The 21,906-nt window shown below is 35.0% G+C and overlaps 1 protein-coding gene across 1 annotated transcript in view; it reads left to right on the top strand.

The window, feature by feature from the left end:
• The window catches only part of CDH19 (cadherin 19), a gene marked incomplete at its 3' end in the record, with an annotated part of 41,083 nt that extends 27,406 nt beyond the window's left edge, over window positions 1–13,677 (top strand). Inside the window, exons 9-11 of the mRNA XM_080610457.1 lie at window positions 7,910–8,027; window positions 9,223–9,474; window positions 13,187–13,677. Of these exons, the coding sequence (XP_080466583.1) occupies window positions 7,910–8,027; window positions 9,223–9,474; window positions 13,187–13,677 (861 nt within the window). The remainder of the gene's footprint in view (window positions 1–7,909; window positions 8,028–9,222; window positions 9,475–13,186) is intronic.
• Window positions 13,678–21,906: the final 8,229 nt, after the last annotated feature.

Here is a 21,906-nt window from a genome sequence, read left to right on the forward strand (position 1 = left end):
CCTTGATGCCATCTTAAGGCATGTCAAGGATAAGAGGGTTATGAGGGGCAGTCAACATGGCTTTACCAAGGGGAAGTCATGCTTGACCAACCTCCTAGCCTTTTATGAGGAAATAACATTGTGGATGGATGATGGCAGAGCGGTGGATGTGGTCTACCTTGACTTCAGCAAAGCATTTGACACAGTCTCCCACAGCATCCTCATAGCTAAATTGAGGAAGTGTGGCCTGGATGATCAGGTAGTGAGATGGACTGCAAACTGGCTGAAGGACAGAAGCCAGAGAGTTGTAGTCTATGGGGCGGAGTCCAGTTGGAGGCCTGTATCTAGTGGAGTGCCTCAAGGGTCAGTATTGGGACCAGTATTATTTAATATATTCATCAATGATTTAGATGAGGGAATTGAGTGTACTGTCAGCAAGTTTGCTGATGACACTAAGCTGGGAGGAGTGGCTGACACGCCAGAAGGCTGTGCTGCCATCCAGCGAGACCTGGACAGGCTGGAGAGTTGGGCAGGGAGAAACTTGATGAAATATAACAAGGGAAAGTGTAGAGTCCTGCATCTGGGCAGGAACAACCCCAGGTTCCAGTATAGGTTGGGGAACGACCTGTTAGAGAGTAGTGTAGGGGAGAGGGACCTGGGGGTCCTAGTGGACGGCAGGATGACCATGAGCCAACACTGTGCCCTTGTGGCCAAGAAGGCCAATGGCATCCTGGGGTGTATTAGAAGGGGGGTGGTCAGTAGGTCGAGAGAGGTCCTCCTTCCCCTCTACTCTGCCCTGGTGAGACTGCATCTGGAATATTGTGTCCAGTTCTGGGCCCCTCAGTTCAAGAAGGACAGGGACCTGCTGGAGAGAGTCCAGCACAGGGCGACAAAGATGATTAAGGGAGTGGAGCATCTCCCTTATGAGGAAAGGCTGAGGGAGCTGGGTCTCTATAGTTTGGAGAAGAGGAGACTGCGGGGTGACCTTATTAGTGTATATAAATATATAAAGGGGGAGTGTCATGAGGATGGAGCCAGGCTCTTCTCAGTGGCAAACTATGATAAGACAAGGGGTAATGGGTATAAACTGGAACACAAGAGGTTCCACTTAAACTTGAGAAGAAACTTCTTCTCAGTGAGGGTGACAGAACACTGGAACAGGCTGCCCAGGGAGGTTGTGGAGTCTCCTTCTCTGGAGACATTCAAAACCCGCCTGGACACATTCCTGAGTAATCTTATCTAGGTGTTCCTGCTCTGGCAGGGGGATTGGACTAGATGATCTTTTGAGGTCCCTTCCAATCTCTAACATACTGTGATACTGTGATACTGTGATACTGTGATACTGTGATCACCATGGGAAATGTGGTAACATCAGTCAGGTGCTCCAACCTCTCCCCAGCTACACAGTTGACTCCAGCAGTCCTTTGCTCTTTTTGGGGTTTCTGTGGGTTTTTTTTGTTTGGGGTAGGGTTTTTTTTGTTTGTTTGTTTGTTTTATTTTGTATTTTTTTTTAAAGCTACAAAATGAACTAGAAAAAAAAAGCAACAGCAAAAAGCTATAGACAGAAAAATGCATGTGTTTTTTCGTGACATGCTTTAGCACTACTTGGACATATTAAAAGTCCTTTGGGGGTACCTGTGATGGCTATTTTCAAATGTTTTACTATGTTTTGATTTCTGAATCACAGAGTCTCTCTTTTTACTGCAGCTTGGTTTACTTTGACTTTAGTCTGCAGTTGAAAAAAGCTTTCCCTGTTGCTAATTTCTTCATAGATTTTTGCATCTGTTCATGCTTCTTTATCAGCAGTTGACTTGTTCATTCTGTATTTGGCAATTTCCACTCTGCAAAAGCAACCTCTTGTACAGAGATGCTTGTAACAACACATTTCTTTCGGACTTTGGGAAACTCATTGACAAATCAAGTACAGGCATTAAAGCAAATGCTGCTTCATGTTCCTTGTCTTTAAGACACCATGAATTAAATATGGAAGCTTATAAAATGAATATTTGTAATCCATGTTTTGGACTTGCCTATAATATAAAAACCCAGGCAATTTATTTCCCAAAGTTTTTATTATTCTGTCATTGCTCACTAACAAATAACATCTGTGTGCTAACCCATTATTAGCTACTTTTCAATAATAATCAAGTATTTATGTTTTGTTTTGAGAATTACTGGAGAAAACGGCACTGTGAAAAGTAGTAGTAGTAGTAATAATAATAACAATCTCTTTGAGCATAGGATACAGAATTATTCCTGTTTAACATTGTAATATGTTACTGGGTGATGAGCATGATAATTTTCCCCATTTTACAGAGAGGTAAAATGTTAATCTAATTTATTTATTTCTTTTTTAATTGCTATAGCTTTTTGAGAGTCATAGGCATCTTTAGTTTAGCTTTTGGATAACAAGGCAGGAATGTTAGATAATCTTATTAACAAATGATTTTAGGAAGAACAACAGGAAATTGTTACTGAAATACATAATCATCACAGAGTTTATGATATTTTATTCAATGTTTATGATTTGAAACAGAATTGATGATAGCTTATCTCCTTCAGTGCTATTATTCTTCTTTTTTACTCACAGAAAAAAGGTTCTTTATTATTATATCCAAAAGATATTCAAACAAAAGGATTATATTTCAGTCTGTGGGACTATAATCTGAAATTTGACAATAAAAATGGATGTAAAGAAGATAGATGGGTTTTGGCATAATTTTAAATCTATTCATCATGTTTATTAGAAATTTTGAATGAATTTTTCACTATCCATTTCATGTTAAAGTTCTGTACTGTCCTATAATCCAAAAGTCAGCTGTATACTAACCACAACTACAGTTACCTTTTGAATATTTCACAACCACTTTCACTTCTCTACCAGTACTGAGTACCCTATTTTCAAAATTACTTGAAGATGAAAGTTTCTATGTAAAATAGGCTCCTAGTACAGGTATAGCTAGTAACAGACCAAATAGAACAATATTAAAAAGGCATTCGAACCCCTGATACCCTTTTGATCAGACCTTTTGACTTTATAAATGTAGACATGATAAATGATCACCACAATGAGGTATTAATTCTTTATACTTACCCTTTGTGTGTGTGCGTACGGTAACTACAAACTGTTGAATTCTAGAGAAAACATTCCATCAAAATAACCAGAACATAAAGTGAACCAAGTCTGTCCTAAAGGTGGCAGTAGGGACATCTCAGCAAGAATGGGTTTGACCCAGAAAGCTTAAATCCCAAGGCATTAATAAATTAACTAAGCCTAAAAGTGCAGCTTGAAAGTTCAACATAAACTACATCACATATCTTACCTTATGCGTAAGCAGGCTGACCCTCCAGAATGTATTTATATGCATGGTAATTTCAGCCCTTTTATGGATGTTGGTCTTTCTTCATATCATGCAGTAAATAGATTTCAGCTGAAGACAAGCTATACTGAACACATCTACATTCTGAATTACTGCTGTCTTCTCTAATGCATATTTGTTCTGGCAATTTTAAGTTCCTGTAATTTGGAGATCACATATAAAGTGACTTTGATGTTGCAGCTTGCTTAGTAATTTTTATTAGATCCAAAGAAGTGACTGTATATGCAGAGCACTTTGAATTAAAAAAAAAAAAAAAAAGAAAAAAACAGATTTATTTATTCAGTATTTGGCATATAATAAAATAATCAGCAGTTACAGTGCAAGTGAAGAGTACTCATTTGATATTTCTTTTTAACATAATGAAATGTTGACACAAGAAAAGGGGAAATCTTTAAGCAAATTCTAGGGGTTTATATTTAATGCTAAAAATGAGCAGTTAACTGAAGCAGACCCTTCCTAGCAGAAAAGAGAGATAGGTTAGTAAACCAAGGTTTATTATTTCCTCTTGTTATTTCTTTTTTTTTCATCATTTAAAAAACTGATCTTAGTGGTAGTGATACGGAAATACAAAGTTAAAAACAAAACAAAACAAACAAAAAAAAAACAAAACAATGAGGGCACTCCTTAGAGTATAAAACCATAGCCAAGCATAAGTGTAACCTCTGACGTTCCAAAACAGTGGGAATAGTGGCATATGGAAAATTCCTTTTTCTGTTTTATATGGACCATGATTCAACAACATTATCTCATAGTAGAATGTAACAGGTGGGAAGAGTTTATCAGCATATACAAACATAAAAAGGCACCTAAATGTCATGGTGCCGTGGTTTAAATCGGAACACATGGCATGAACTTTGTAATTATTATTCCTTTGCTGAGATGTACATCATTTTAGTTACAGTTGAGAAGAAATTCTTCACAGTTGGCCCAGAGAAATCAGATCAATATTGTGCCAACTTGCTTTAAGTACAAAAAAATTAGCAACAGTCAAAAAGACAACCTTGGTCTTGAGGTAGAAGGTCTACCTGGAAAATGCAGGTGGTGACTATAGTGGATTATAGTCTTACCTACACTAAACTCTGATGTTCATTAAACATTATTAAGCAATGACAAAAACCCTACTACTTAAAAGGCCTTTGTCAGTTTGAAGAAAACTAGTTCTTTACTTCCGAAACAGGCGGATGATCAAATCTCTTACATCCTATAAACTACAACAGAGCTGCTATTGAAGGACACAGAGGCAAACAAAAGAAACTAAAGTAGAGAGGTATCAAATCTGTTCCTACTTATTTCCATCTGTTTAATGGGAATGCTAAGACTATATTTGGATACGGAAGCATGCACAAAGGACCCAAATTATACACTCTACCATCAAAATTAATACTACTGATGGCTGTGCAGAGGGACCCCTCCATAATTAAGTCAGTGAGACCACTTGGAATTGAGGAAATTAATTCTCAATGTATTTTCATCAAGACTACCAAGGAGGCATCTACTCCATACCTTGTTATTTGTAAGACAAATAACACACAGCTATACATTCAGTCCAGAAGTGTTTACACAAAATTAATGAGAGATCAGAGTTGTTACTGACATCTTAGACTCCTTCACTAATGATATTTATTAGTTGAAAGTGACCACTAATCAGATGAATGACGAAGTTGAGTATAACAGGCCACATCTTTTTGTGATCTTTGATCAAAGTAACCCTTGCTGTTCCCAGAAGTGATCTCAGTGTGTTTTGAAAGAAACAGTAAATGAGACCCACCCCTATGAACCTAAATCAGTTTTTCAAGAAAAATCAAGTTAATGAATCTGAATTTTAAAGAAATGTATATTTCCAAATGGACTGCTGGATTATTAAAGCTCCTAGATTAATGAGATTTGAAATAAGAGCTATTACAGTAATTAAATTTCAGCATAGTCAATATGACAACAGATAAAACCTTGCAAAAGCAACACATCATTCACTCTATTTTCTTTGTTTGCACATTAAATGTAGGGTATTTTTAAACCTTGACTCACAAACAGTAAATGCAGTTCTTCAGTCTGTGATGCCTGTTTCCCTGGTGAAAGGCCAAAGCCTCATAGTTTAGATGTAAAAAAGCCTAGGAAAGCAGGAAAAAAAAAAAAAAAGAAAAAGTTTTCCTTCTTTCTGGGTGACTTTTTCTTTATAGTCAGCAAAATCAGAACTGCCTATTGCTCTTTGAATATTTCATAGACTCATCTGGGTTTTGCTGAATCTTAGTGGAAGTCATATAGTGAAAAATAAACAATAAGGGTTTGTCCTGTTCTTATGTTCCAGATATTCCTCTGCTTATAAGGTGAATCCTTAAAGGCATGTGAGTGTGTCTAGAATAATCTCAAGAGTCTTAGGTTTGTGTTGAATAACTGCATAGTACAGATCAAAAAAAAAGAAGGTGGGTAATTTTTTTCACCTAGCCAGATACTTCTCAGAATTTTAGGTATTGGATTAAATATAGATAGAATTTATGGAGGCAAATACTTTATGTAAACTAGTGAAAGTTATTAATGAAATAGCAAAACAGTAACTATGTCACAACTGCAGTAATTTTATGATATTCAAACATGAGAGGCTCCTAAAAATATACTTTTCAAAGACATTGCTACTATCTGATTGAATAACTACTAATGTGAATGAAAACTAGAAGTATAATTAGTGCTTCTGGTTTGGTTTGGTTTGGTTTGTTACTTTGGCAAGTGGGTAGGTAATTCTTCTCTACCAAGTAACTCAACTAGAAACAAAACAAAACAAATAAAATTAAATGTGGCTAAGATGTCTGTGTAGATTGCTGTATTACTTCATCTTCAGTCTAGCCTGACACTGAATTGTATGGACAGACATATAAAGCTTTTTCTCAGCTACAGCCTTGGAGATGTTACCAGCAAATTATTAACAAAGGCAAATACAGTTTAGTTGGGGTTTTGTTTGTTTTGTAGGTTTGTTTTGTTATGTTTTGGGTTGTTTTTTTTTTTTTTTAATTTGTGAGGTATATGGCAGAATATTATCACCAAAATGTGCCATTGTTCAGGTTTTAGACTGGATATGTAGCTTTCTTCTCTACTGCTGATCATATTGAACATATTCTGGGAACTATAACCCCTTAGAAAAAATTAAGTCCATAGTTTACTATCAAGGTAATATTAGTGTTCAGTTATGGCCTTTCACTGATTTCTTGATCTGCATGCATATACCTATATTTGTATCACCTTAGCTATTTTTTTTTTTTTCTCTGAGGAAAGGGAAAAAAATTTCCTCAAGAAGCTTAATCGTTTTTACATTGGCACCAGGTACATCCCTGATCACTTTTCCACAGAGTGAAAATACAGATTTGAAACAAATTTCATATAAAAAGGGAGCAGCATCAAGAATACCAGCTTCTGGGGTGCAAGACACATTTTACACTCTGCTGTGATGATTTCATCAAACTTAGCTTGCTTGAAAAGAAAAAGAATATGTGCTAAAGTTTTAGATCTCTGAAAAATGGTTTAATCAGGAAACAGTTTTCAAAGACACAGATAGAAAGCTATAGTCACTTCCATTGACTTACTGGTTTGCCTTTAAAGAACTGCTTCTAGCATTCACATGCTTTCTGGTTTGGGGAAAGCTGAGGCTTCAAGTCTCTTGGTTATAAATTTCTACAAGACACAGATAATTGGTAAAATAGAGTCAAGTTCAAATTGGGCACTAGCTTTTTTGAAAGTTGGTGGTCTTGCCTCAGTTTGCTTTCTTTCTGATCAGCAATGATACTGACTTACTAATCTATGTTGATGCTTAGGTCATGAAATATTTATTGATAAAAATAACAAATATAAGCTCCTTTTAAGCAGAAATATTTCTGTTAACTGTAGTGTGGTTGTTTATGGACATGAAAGATACTATTTTGAATCATAAGTGTTGGGTTTTATTTTATCTTGCAGTGACTAACTGATTTGACATATTTGTAAATGAAGGTTATTTTACTGTCTTGAAAAAAAGCATTCAAGAAGTTCCATAATCAATCTGTTATAATATTCAGAATCAACAATTCAGCAGATGAACTTATCGCCCTATCTCACTTACTGGAGCTACAATACATCAGTTGAATGATATCGATATATTTGTGGGCTAGAAGGAAATAGGTTTTGTATAGAGGGATTTGTTCAAATGTAGAATGATATACTTTTCACCTTGGAAAAAAAAGGACTAAACACTGAATATATGATTACTTTTTCATTAATGGAAATTTCATCTATTTCTGATCTTTTTATCCAGAAAATCTTATACATTTTCTCACGATTTTAATGCTTGTCTCTCTCAAATAGATGAAAAGTCAAAGCAGAGAATTTGCAGAATATAAGTCTCAATAGCCTGTTTGGGCATAGAAGGCCCAAACATGCATATGACGAGTACATACGATGCGCTCAATGCATATGCACAGATCACACCTCTAACATTAACAGTTTAACATACCTGTCATGTCCTTTTATTGTTTTAAATGACAAATAAATACTTTTATTCTTAAATAATTCTGTTTATCTGTTTCCAGCTAATTCAAAGCATCAGTGCAGTGGATCAAGATGACTCAGCAGAAGGTCACCATTTTTACTTTTCATTGGCTCAGGAGGTCACAAATAACTCATTTTTTACTGTCAAAGATAATCAAGGTAGTGTCATTCATGTAGCTCTTTAAGACCTTCCTAAAGAAGACCATGCTTCTAGAGGTCCTCACATCACTAGTTTTATAATCTTTACTTAATAGAAATTGTCATTATAAATTATAAACATCACAAAACAATAAATCAATAATACCAAACAGTTTAGTTTCCTTTTTCAGATGAGTAACACAAAGAGCAAAAGTCAGCTTTATTTCAAGGAAAGAAAAAATCTTCAAGATGAAAAATACATTGGCATTCCTTAAAATTAATTTTCTTAATGGTGGATATGGTGGGAAATACCAACTTTCTAGATAAATTATCTATTTGTCCAAGAAACAACGTTGACAAAAAGAGAAGATTGCTGTTAGTATGTTTGTTACTTCACCACTACATCAAGACCAAAATTCTAAACAAAAATAAGAATGTAATGTTATTTCCTCATACATTTTAAACTGCATATGCTGATTATTGATGATATCATATGAATGTATTCTGTATATATTTTAATATTATTCAGAACTGATAGTGATTGAGACTGGTCTTAAAAGAGTGGTATAGAGACATATCAAGCAAAACCAGTCTGCAGTAAAAACATGAGTGCTATATCTGATGAAATTTCAGGGAAGATGAACACTTAAAGTCAGTCTACTGAGACTACAAAGAAGAGCTTCTTCAGGCTCAGCTAAAGTACACATGGTTCTTATTGACTTCATTAATTATTTGAATGTTCTAGTTAGGTGAATAAATCAATGGAAATAAGTTTTGGAAAGTTCAGACTATATTAAATGGCGAACTACTCTCAATATGGTCAAAGTTAGTCAACGTATTAATATGTATTTCAATTCCCAGCTTTACTAACCTCTCAGTGCTAAGAAGAGATTATATTAAGGTCAAATTGTGTACAAGCCACAAGTCTGAGCAGGTGTCAGGTACTGAATACAGTAGGATTTTTTTTTAGCTTTGAACATTAAAACCAGCTCCTAGGTTAATTTTTTATTGCCCCTGGAATACACGTGTCAAAATTAAATTAAATTTATTCATGACTGACACAGAAAACCCACCACAGGTCAGTGTCTGGTTTACTTTTTTAGCTTTATGAATATGTAACTTTGGACAGCACCATTGTTTTTAAATAGCTCAGATTCCACTGGAGTTTTACAGTTGTTGTTAGAAAGCAATAAATGCATAATCATTTATCTTCTAGATAACACAGCTGGAATTTTCACAGCAAAAAGTGGCTTCAGGAGGCAAGAACAGGTTTTTTTCTACTTGCCAATCTTAATTCTGGATAATGGAACCCCACCACTGACGAGCACAAATACTCTCACTGTCACTGTCTGTGACTGTGACATCAAAGTTAATACCTTCTACTGTCGATATGGAGCTTTCATGTACTCCATGGGTCTCAGCACTGAAGCTTTAGTTGCTGTTTTGGCTTGCATATTGATACTCCTAGGTATGTATGATTAAGACAAATTAATTTATTTCCTTCAACAGTGGGCTTGGTTAAGTGACAAAGATGTTCCCATTCCCTTGACTGGAAGGCAGGAAGTACTGTGCTATTTAGAAAAAATTTAGAAAAAAAAATTGCAGTAAGGCATATGTTTAATTTATTTTCTGTTTTCTTAACTACAATTCTCGCCTTCCCTCTCCCTTCCCCTCTCCCCCCTCCATTTGAATTCTAACACAATGTCCTTAAAGTTGCTTCCAATTGAGTCATGGTCCTACATACTCCTCCAGCACTGAGAATAATATAGATTTGAAAGTCTAAAATCCATGTTGCGCCCAAGTAAAACTGAAGACAGCATTAAATAAGAAAATTGGTGAGTATAAGAATATATTATAAAGAAGCAGCACCCTACTCATTCTGCCTTAGGTATGCCCAATGCAGAGCTAAGATCAATAAAAAATAATAAATGAAAAATAGGATATGATACTCTCAGAAAGCAACTCCATAAGCAAGCAGGGAGTTTCTTTGTCAATTAATACAGTTTCATCTCCAGGTAACCTTTTCTCCAAACGTTGGACATATTTTCTTCTTAGGAGACACCATATTAACTTCCATTACATTTCGGACCTTGTGGATGTGTAAAGTGGGTTTGAGAGCAATTTTAAATGCACAGGAGTTGTGCTTGTGCCTTTGCAAAGGGTTATGCATATCTGACAAATGATGCTTAAAACAAGAGCAAGCCCCTAAGGCTGGTTGTTCCTGCACTGCAGGGGGTATGGCTGTTGCAAGGCATACTGAAGAGACAGTACTCGAGAAACTGCTTCTTCACCTGGAGAAGACTCTGCTATCACTGCTACAATGTACAATGCTTGTGCCTTTTCTTCACTAAAAGGATATACCTGCAGCATTCAGTGACTGACACATTATAACAGCAGGCACACTGCACTAGTCATTCTTTAAAGGTTAAATATCCATCCTGAAACTCTGTATGTGTCTGAGTTAGGGAGACTAAGGTATGGTAGCTTCTGAAGCCAGGAAAGAAAGAGAAGGGATAGAGATGGGTATTTTTTTTTGGGTTTTTTTTTGTTTTGTTTTTTTTTTTTTTTTTTTCCCAAGGCAAAATGACAGACCTTAGAGCTTGGTAACTAATAGTGATCATGGGCCTCAAGACCAAATTCAAGTTGATGCCAACAAAGATACAGAAAAAGACTTCCAAATCCCTGCTGTCTGTTTAATATAACAGACCCATATTATGCCATATAGCTGTATGCATCATAAAATGCCATATCCAAAAATGCACCAAAACAACTGGTAGATTATGTAGTTATACATTATACAATATGACCTCTACTAACCTATAAATAATGGTGTACAACACCAAGCATATTATCGTTAACTACAAGAAAAAGATGAAGGTTGAAACTGAAGACTTGCAGCTCTATTCTGATGCAGTATTTTGATCTGTCATAGTAACAACAGAAGATAAGAAAGACAAATCCAATAAAGTTAATGGAATTATTTTGAGCTTACACCAGTGAAAAAAGAAATTAATATTTTTAAAATCACCAGTATTCTGAATTCTGTCTGGAGAGTTACAGCTTATTTTCCTTAGCATAAGAATAGAAACTGGCTCTAATTATTTCCTGTTGGTACCTTTGACCTTTTTACCGAATCTCTTGTTGATAACTCTCTGAAATTTTTCCCAAAATGAAAGTCCATAATTTAGTCCCACAGTTAAATATGTTACCCAGAAGCAGCATGCTTACCTGTTAGTCATGAGTCAGCATTTTCATACAGCTTTGAACTCTCAGGATAAGGTGACATGCAGGAAACTGCAGAAACAGCATGGCTTACAAAAAAATACATGTGTTTTTATTTATCCCTATGAGCACATTGAATAGATACTGCAAGGATGAAAACAATGGAAGAGCAACTCATATTTATTCTGTCTAAATGGGAATACTCTTGGCAAGACACTAGCCATTTTTTGACTGCATAACAAAGTCCAGGAATGCACTGTTCTCCTACTTCCATCTCCTGGTTTTGAACAGTGAAAACAGAAACATACAAGTGAATTTCTCAGTTTTAGACTTGCTTGTACTGCCAGAGTTACCTTATTTAAATTTGAACTTTCTTTGTCCCAGGCAATCTTCAGAAGCGGCACTGGAAAACGGTCCCCCTGACTGAAATCCTGCCTTAAACCTTGTAGTCAGTGTGAGCTTACAGGCAGGCCAGTGTGCGTTTCAGGTTTTCTTTGATTGTTGCAGGATATCTGAACTTGGTCACTTTGTGTTACGTACTTAAGGGACTGAGGATCAGGCAGACTATATCACTGCATTATCCAGACCATCAGTGGAATTATTCATCAAGGGCTTCTAGGCTGCTTGCAAAGAGGTCCTTTCTCCAGCTGGAATAAACCCTTGGTGTTTACTGGGCCTATGGATATCACAAAAGTCAAAGCAGGGATATAGGTAAACATATTAATCAGAAAGAAACAAACAAATAACCTACCATACTCTTTACAGACACAAATATTTTAAGTGCATTAAATTTTCAACTGTATTTTTTGTAATTATTTAAAATTAGATAATAGGAGTTTCTATACATAGTGATTTTATAATGTTTGCCACTTATATCTGGAAGCTAAAGTTTCAGGTTTTTTTTGTTTTCCTGTATCATCCTGCTTACCATTAGAAGAGTTCACCATGCAAAGGGATTGGAGAGTTGAAAGTATCTGGGTCCTGTAAATATAGAACAACACTGCAAAATTTTTGTTTCTAATGCCTTCAAGTTTTGTGTTAGTTTATCACAATCAAATGAAATAGTATGCAATAAATATGTAGAAATAAAGTCCTACTTCAGATGCTACATAGCCCTGTGTAAGGTAAAGTCCTGTCATTGTTGGTAATTGTATCACGTTATGTCCTGAGTAAAAAAATGCAGTCTACAAACTACTTATTAAATAGAACTGCAGTCAGATTTAGTTAAAAACTGAAATAATTAATCTCTATGGAAGTCACAGACTATTTCAAAGGATCATTCAGCTAAAAATGGAATGAGGTAAGATTAGAAAATAATATATTAAAATGAGATTTAAAAAAACCTTTCCTATAAGAGAGAAACAAGGTGCTCTGATTCATAGGCCTTGGTAGTAAGTACTGTTACAATCTCATGTAACATATAGTCTTCAAATATCCTAACCAGCATACTAAAAATAATTGAACCACACCCTGCATAGCCTATAGAATGGAATGAATCAACCAGCTGAGGAGGAGATCTTGCTCATTGCCTCAGTTTTTGTTTGATCTTCCTAGACTTTGATCTGAGAGAGAGTGAGAGATTAAGAATTTAAATTTTGAATATTGTTGATATATTATGTTATAAACCAAAAGAGTTAAAAAAAATATAACCTGTGTTTCCATCAGTTTCAAACTCCTCTCTACCAAAAGAACTGCTCAATTTCATTTACCTATTTTATAAGTCCCTTTATAGCCTTTTTCCCAGCACATATTATGCTCATCTTGAAACCATAAAATTCATAAAAATTACAACTCTATAAATTTGTTAATATTTATAATATGCAATATGTATAACATGTTAATATGTAGCTTCATATTGCAATAACACTGATATTAAGAAATGTTACAATTTTTAATTCTTTTTAAGTACATTCAAAATTTCTGGGCCTTTTTTTTTTTTTTTTTCTTTTTTTTGTCAGTGTTCTTTTTTGCCATTCTAGCCATAAGGCAGCAGAGGAAGAAGTCTCCCTTTTCGGAGAAAATGGAAGAGTTCAGAGAGAACATTGTCAGGTATAACGATGAAGGAGGTGGCGAGGAGGACACAAAAGCCTTTGATATTTCAGCACTGAGGACCCGTACTGTCATGAGAACGCATAAACCTCGGAAGAAGGTTACCACAGAAATCCACAGCCTCTACAGACAGTCTTTGCAGGTTGGCCCTGACAGTGCTATCTTCAGGCAATTCATTTCAGAGAAGCTTGAAGAAGCGAATACAGATCCTAGTGTTCCTCCATATGACTCACTTCAGACCTATGCATTTGAGGGGACTGGCTCTTTGGCAGGATCCCTCAGCTCTTTAGGTTCAAACATGTCAGATGCAGATCAGAATTATGACTACCTTAGAGACTGGGGGCCTCACTTTAAAAATCTTGCAGGCATGTATGCTTCCCACAGAAGTGTGGGGGATTAGTTACTCTTTCATTTATTGTTTTCCTAAATCTCAGCAACCAAAAAAATAGTGGATTTTTAAAAAGCAGATCATCTCACATTTAAGCATGAAAAATAAATGCCCAAGTGTTCTTCCTGGAAAGTCTTGGATGTAGAGATCTTTTTGAAAATCACACCAGGCATCTCTTAAGGTGAGGGTATGGAGACTCAGATTTGAAAATGTCATGGCTATTTAGGTGACTGTATGTAAACTGTGCTGCTTTGGATATCTAGACTCCATTCTGGATACTGAAAAATAATGGGCCCTGGAAGTACAAAAGGAGGACTAGAAGCCATATATAGATATTGTAAATATTCTGTCATACATAAGCTTTAAACTGTTTCCAAAGTTAAGGCAGATTTTTGCTGTTGCAGTTGAATACATTCATTAACCAAAGTTAAACATGTGTATTTGTATAATGCTTCATTATGTAAATATAATTCTGTGAAAAAATAGACGCTAGATATTCTAACACCATTATCAGAATTGCTCACAGAATTGTCTATTCATTGTTCTTAGGATGATAAAACTAAAACAAATGTCTTTTCCTATAAGGGCAAAAACAAAGACCTATTACAACATCAGCTAGTGTTTGCTGCCATTTCAGTTTTTAATGGAACTATTGCAAAATGTATAAACCAATACTTAATTTAGCAAATAAGATAGAAAAAAACCAAAATCAGTTCAAGTTAGAATCTGTACTCAAACTAAATACTGCAGTCAACCACATTGTATATTACTGTACTTAGTAGAAAATGCTATCCAAATACAGGTTTTTTTCCTTTTATTAAGAGTTTAAAGGATGACAGATTTACCAGCACAGATTTATTCTTTTATTATGGAATATAAAATTATCTGCAGTAGCCAGTTTTATTATAACAATATTAAGAATCTTTAAAATGCTAAGCTGGTAGTTATAAAACTTTATGTATAACTTTAGATAATAAGATAATAAAATGCCTTAATGTTAATCCACTTTTGAAAATGATCATTCTGCGAGACTCAAATCTGACTTAAAAATTAATTTGCCACTGTATTTTTTTCAACCATTCCATAATTAATATAAAGCTGTCTCAGAATATTTCTTTACCCTTAATTATATTACAACCCAGCAGCAATTTTAGATTCAAGGTCATCAAATACGTTCAAAATTGTTTGCCTGGAAAAATCAACCTGCCTAGTATTTATTTGCCTCTCTTCCATCAGGTACTTATTTTAAAGAAATTTCATCATGTAATCAACTGATACTTTTCCACAGGTAAAAGCTGGCATCAGGACGAAGAAAATGATGCAATATGTTTCTCTTCCCCCTTACCTGCAATGTTTGTTGCAACTGCTGGCCACTAGAGAAGATCAGGGCATGTAGGCTTAGTGGAAATGTAGCAGTGAAGAGTTTAAATTTCTGTCAGCTAAAAATAAAACGTGTAAGAGTTTTAAAATCTGGAAATATTTACAATATGAGGTTTGCTAAGGGCAGAAACATTACTCATTACATTAATAGGTGGAAAAATACATGGGGGGGAGGAGCTGTGGTCTGAGCAGATGCAGATGAAGCAGCATCTACCCATAAGGAATACTGGTTCTCACTAGTTTGAAGTTAGGATGGCAATATGAATGAGCAGCTACAAAACAGCTTTAAAAGATGCACAGGTAATACAGATGCACTGTATGACTTCTTTCATATTGTATGAACAGCTCTCAAACAGATATGACAAAATAACTTTCATTTGAGATAATATTATACATATTAGTAATTAATTCCATGGACAGGAATAGAGAGAAAACAGCTGTACATGTTGTTGGAGATGGTGAAAAATACATTTTAGAATTAGGTCTATAGATTTATGTGGGTTATACACTGAATATATACCTTATTCCACAGGTAATCCCAGTGGCATTAATAGAATTCCTTGTGTTTTCAAGTGGTATTTAGTACAAAAAGGGTAACAGTCTGATCCTTTCTCAATCCAGAGGTTTTATTCATTTATGTAGGAAAATAGCCTTGAACAGTCAACCATATTTTCACTTACATTATAATTTCATATTTTTATTATAAGGAACTTACTTTAATAATAAAAAATTTTTATAACCAGTGCATACCACTGTCATGTAGTTTTTGTAAACTGTATGCCATTGTCTGTAACTTCTACAAGAAAAAGGATGATGGCCTACAGTGGATCTTAAATGATTTTTCTAGCTGAAAAGGCATAAGACCATGTTTGCACAGCAGAGGAAGGGAGTGTTTCACTTTGAAGTAAGAAGCTATTCCTAGCTGTTACTGGGCCACATTTTATTAGGTTCCTCATATTCAATCTAAGTTAGATATGTCAGTTTATTTCCACATGTAAGAATCACTGAACTGACCTAGTAATTTCACATTTCTTTTAATCTACTGTATTTCATTTAGCTGAATGATGTCTGCAAAAAGGTTTTGTAGAAGTGTCTGCTTATTTGAAGAAAGTAAACTTTCTTAAGGAGCCAAAATAAAACACAGAAAAGATATCACAACAATTAAGGGTATGAAATCCCTGGCGGTGTTCAAGGCCAGGTTGGACAGAGCTTTTGGTGACAAGGTTTAGTGTCAGGTGCCCTGCCCATGGCAGTGGTGCTGGAGCTAGATGATTTTAAGCTCCTTTCCAACCCTAACTATTCTATGATTCTATGATTCAATGAAATTTATAAAGGATAAGGTATAAGTCAATGTTCCTGATAATGAGATCTATTAAACTGTGGAATGCTTTTCCCAAGAGAATCCTCCATTACCTTTATCTTTTAAAATTCCTTAGTACTTAGAATTAGCTAAGCTATTGGCTGAAGTGTAGAGTGCGACTATGGTACCAGATGGTAAATATGTATTCAGACGGTCATGACCTGACTGAAGGAATATAAGGATTACTTATTGACTGGTCAAAGGAAATATGATCATACACACTGCTTTTCTGTAAGAATGCTTTAAAGAGATGTTCCTGTATGTCTTTTCTGCAACATGGTGATGAGACAGGATAAGAACTGGTTAAACATCTGACAAAAGATTGGCTCCCTTTTTTCCCTGCTCATAGGGATTGTTGTGTCACTGGTTTTAGTATTTAAAAGTCATGGAAATAAAGACTAGGAATATATTAATAAATGCTTAAAATGAAGATATTTTAAGTTAAAAACCAAAGGAACAAAATCAGTTGATAGCACATTGCAGTGTCAGGCTTGATGCTGTGACTGGAAAAGGGCATTTTGTTTATCAGTCCACCCAAAGTAAAATGTTTTCATGTGATTTCTATTTTATATATCCCGGTGTAGATTTTTTATTATTATAATACTGAAAAGCAATCCTGCTTGCCACTAAGGATAGTCTTTCATTCACATAATTTTTCTACTACATTGTCTCAAAGATACTGTCATTACACTCCTAGCTTTGCTTTCAAAATTTGCATTGGAAATGTGGTTGTTTTAACACTCACTCTTAACTGTATGGGGTAACCCTGTCAGATGAGAGTAAAATATTTTTTAAAGACAGTGTACATTTCATGCTTCAAAGTCAGATCTAATATATGCTCTCTGAGGACTAGAAGTTGAAGGAGATTATGTGATTTTACATTCTGGCAAAGAATACATTTTACCCTTGATCCAGAATATGAAAATAAATAGAATAAATGTTATCTGAAAAAAAAATCAGTAGCTATTAGTAAAGTCTGTAAGATTTCTCTACCAGAAAATTGCTAAACCTGTGTTTTACAAAGAAAAATAGAATGGATTAATGCTTATTTAAAAAGTTGATACAATTTATAATAGCAATTTGGATGCTGTCATATTTATTCAGAAAAAAAAATTCTTCAGATATGGGTCTATATCAGCCTTATGTCTCATACTGTCCAAGGAACAATAAAATTTAACTATAGTGCATGGAAGGATAAAATAACATACAGTAATCCAAAGGTAGTTCCAATATTAATTATTATTAAAGCATTTTCATAGGACATAATTATGTTACTAAATTATTATTTATTCCATATATACAAACATTTTGGCAAGACCAGACAAGATGTCCAACAGATGTAAAAAAAGTGATAAAAGATGTTACCCTTAACCAGTCTATATTCAATATGAACACACTTGATTATATATTCAATGAACCTCATTTCATTGTTTGTAAATGTTAATTTAATTACATCACTTATCAATTCAATAATATCATTACAATAACTATTCAAATATTTTATGACAATTCTGAAAGATGGCAGTGATTTTAATAATACTTTATCCAGGTTCTTGTTGTCAAAGCATCTTATTATCACAAAAATCTTATCCTGCTTTTGCCAACACTGACTATGAAACTTCATAGCTAACTTCTAAAAGCATTTGCAGTTCATCTTACTCAACTTTAACCACCTAAAGATCACTGTAAATTATTCAGCTTCCTTCCCATCATGTGTTGCTACTCCCTTGGACAACCCAGAAGTTCAGAGCATGCTGGACATTCATTCTCCAGGACTTCAAAATGAGAAAGGCAAGATCCTCCCTTATGGGACCAATTTAGACATGGTAGTCCTTACACAGCAAAGAAATCCTGTTAATACATCTGCTTCATGTAACTGAGGACTCTAACCCACTGATGAATCACTCCCAAAGCTTTCCCCAACCTGGGGTATAAGGATTCTGCTTTGTCTTCTTACATTCATGCACATTTGTGTTTAGTTCCCTTTTTTTTTTTCTTAATCTAATAAATATTTTCCTTTGACAATAGTTCCTGTCATTCCTGAATGATTATTATTGCTTTATAGTATTCTACTAACAGCTAAAGGCTTCTAAGTTAGCTCTTTGTGGATACAGCTATTTTGTGATTATAGATTTCAGGAAATGCAGAGAAAGAGACATGAAATGAAGAGCAAGGGAAGTCAACTGATTCATGTAAATGGTCAGCTCATGAGCTGGAAACTAAAATATTCAGTTCACTGCCCAGCTCCCTGGACTGCAGTGATTTTTTTGCAGCTCTGTTCATGTTTTCTTGGTGAATAACAAAATAAAATAAAAATGCTATGTTCACCTGAGTTGGTCTGTTCTGGTTTTGTAAGTCCCTTTGAACAACTTTTTGTATGAGACTGTTGTCAAACCAGGTGAAAGTAATGTAACTGCTCATTTCTTGTTTATGATGCTTTTTCCCAACATAAACTAGTCCATGAGTGCATGAGAGTCTTTAAAAAATGAAAGTGGAAGGTATGGCTCAGGGAAACACATTATCTTGTTCTCTCCTTGGTATATAACTTCCCTAGATCTACCTTTGCTCTCTTGCGACTTAAAAGAAACATAAAGCCTTTAACAAATGTAGGTCATGTAGGTCTCTCACAATATTAGATAGAGATTTGATGATGCTTCTTGTTTGCTTTTTTTTTTTTTCTCCCTGTCCAGCAAAAGAACTTCATAATGCAAGTCATTGTGGAGCCAATCAAAATGTACCAAATAGATGCTGTAGCAGACCTCTCTGGAGCCCCACTTCACACCCTGGTGATGAAATAGACCTTTGCAAGCTGCTAGTAATGTTGATATAGTGGATTAGACTTGATTAACAGGGTAAACGTATCATACAGAAGAATTTTAGCTTTCTTGGTTTCTCCTCCTCATTGATTACCAGTTTGCAGGATTCTGACAGGTGTGCACATTTGTGCTTGAGTATTTTCTTGATGTTCCTTTTCATGTGCTCCATCATTAAAAAAAAAAAAAAATCCACAACAAAATATTCAGCAAGCAGGTAAAAATGCTGTTGTGGAATGCAGTTTGAAATGGTTCTTACCAGGAATTCTACAACTTAAACTGCAATAAAAAAGAATTTTGACTGTCATTTTCCCTTTCCAGGGCAAAAATATCCTTATAGATACCTAACAGTATTTCTGCTATTGCAGAGACCTGGGAATTCAAAGATGCTTTCTTTCATCTTGTTCTCTTAGTGTGGTATGTTATAATTATTTTACTGTACCTCTTAAACTGGCTATGGTGTGCTGAGAATGATTTTGTAACCCTTACTAGGGAATTGATAATGGAAAAGATCTAAGCTAGATATAACCAGAATGGTTACATATGGGTCATCTGGTCTCATATTCCTGTTGGGGTTTATTATTGTTACTATTTTTATTTTAAATAATTTGACAGAATTCCCACTGGTTCTTATAGAGAACCTCAACCACTCCAACATCTGTTTGGATAGCAACATAATAGGGTGCAAGGACTCCAGGAGTTTCTAGTATTACAGGTGACAGCTGTTTGATGCATGAGCTGGATGGACAGATTACAGCACTAATCCCATGGGCTGACTAGGAGCTAGTCTATCTAAAGTAGAAAAAGATCAATAGGGTTGGGTGGGTGGACTACGATATGGGTGAGAAACTGGCTAGACCACTGTGTTCAGCGAATTGTGGCCTTGGACTTTACTGGTGTCCAGTCTAGTGATGTTCCTTAGGGATTGTTACTGAACTTAATATTGCTTGTTCTCAGCATTTCTCTGGGCAATGGAAGGGAGTGAGCCTTCAGCAAGTTCATTGACAGCACCAAACATGAGGAACATTGAATGTGCTGAAGGGAAGGGGTGTCCTCAAAAGGTATCTGATGAAGCTAGAGACACAGGTGGCAATAAGATGAAATGGTAGGGCAACATTATGACTCTTCATATGGGTTCTGACAAGGATCACTTATTAGTATGAATGATAGAATTAATTTGTTAAGATTTATGTAAAAAACCCCAACACAACCAAAACAAATGTTGCCCAGTAAACTGGAAGATGTAGCAGCTTTTTGAGTGTGGAGTTTCACATGCTAAGATGATACTGTCTCTTTTGCTTAGCTAACTCAAAAGGGAAAGCAACATGTTAGCCAATTTAACTTTAGGGATAATTTTCCCAAATGTAATAGTTACATCTGGAAATATTCTAGCTGGGAGAAAGGAAAAGTACACAATAAATAGCACAGCCATCTGCTTATCTAAAAAGCTCTTAGTGCACAGATGAGCTCAAAGCACAGGCTTTCTGTTTGTTTTGAGGGTTTTTTTGATGATTTAAGAGGTATAAACAACTTTTTGCCGACACTGTAATATGCATATATAGGTATGTGTTTTCTTAGATAAATGACATCATCCTAAACTCTAAAATTCTTGCTTATTTCTTTGTTTGATCTTTGTACTTCTTTACACTTAGAAGCAATAAAACATAAGTATTGCCTGACTTTCTGGGAATTTAATATTCCCTGCCATTTTCAAAATTTGGCATACCCTAAAAAATATTTAGACTGAATCTAGGTATACCTGAAGGACTTTTGTATTCCTACCTCCTTACTACTATCTTATAGTAGCTGCTAAAGGAAAATCTGACAGCCTGTCCCTTAAGGAAGAGAGTATGAGGATGAGACAGAAAACAAAAGCCATGTAACTAAAAAGTAAAATTAGAAATTAAGTCACAAGTCATGTTTAATAACAAAAAGTAAAAACAAAAAAAAAAAAAAAAAACCCAAACAAAAAAGTCTTTTAGAGACCTTGAAAAGACATTAAAAGGTAAATTTTAAAGATTAATCTCAGATGCAAACACTAATTTTCTTTCCTCTGTGACTGTTTTAAAATGACACAAGACCTCTGATCCATCCTCTGAGCTTTCAAAAGTACATATGTGGCAACAGTGTAAATATAGGAAAACATCATCTTGTGACAGAACAACTGTTTTCTTCAATGCTGTCGACACTTTCAGTTTTTAAGTTAATCTTTGAGCACATTCCAGTCAGCAGGCGAGCTCAATCTGACATTACAGCTTTCAAAAACTTCCTTGCAGTCTCAGATGCCTATTCCTACTATGCATGTTTCCTCATCAGAAAAGCTAATTATCCAGTTTACAAGTCTAAATGGTCTAAATCCCTAGCAACTGAAACTGATATGATAAAACCCCAGTGCACACTTATCCCTATGCTGTACAAAACAATTACAAAATTAAAAAATGCTGATTTTCTTAGAAAGTATTTTTCTTATTACTGAGATGAGATTCTCAACTCGGAGCAATCAATCATCCATACAACGAGAAGTCATATTAGAAAAGTCCTTAAAATGATGTCATTGTAGGGATATTTATGGTGGTTTTGGGTTTTTTCTGTTTGTTTGTTGATTTTTTTTTTTTTTTTTTTAAGTATGGAGCTGTTTACTGTTAGTGTTTCATGCAGGCTTGCTTTGATGGATGGAGAAAAAATCAC

Source organism: Psittacula echo (assembly GCF_963264785.1).
Source record: "Psittacula echo genome assembly, chromosome: 2".
In the NCBI taxonomy this organism is placed as follows: Eukaryota; Metazoa; Chordata; class Aves; order Psittaciformes; family Psittacidae; genus Psittacula; species Psittacula echo.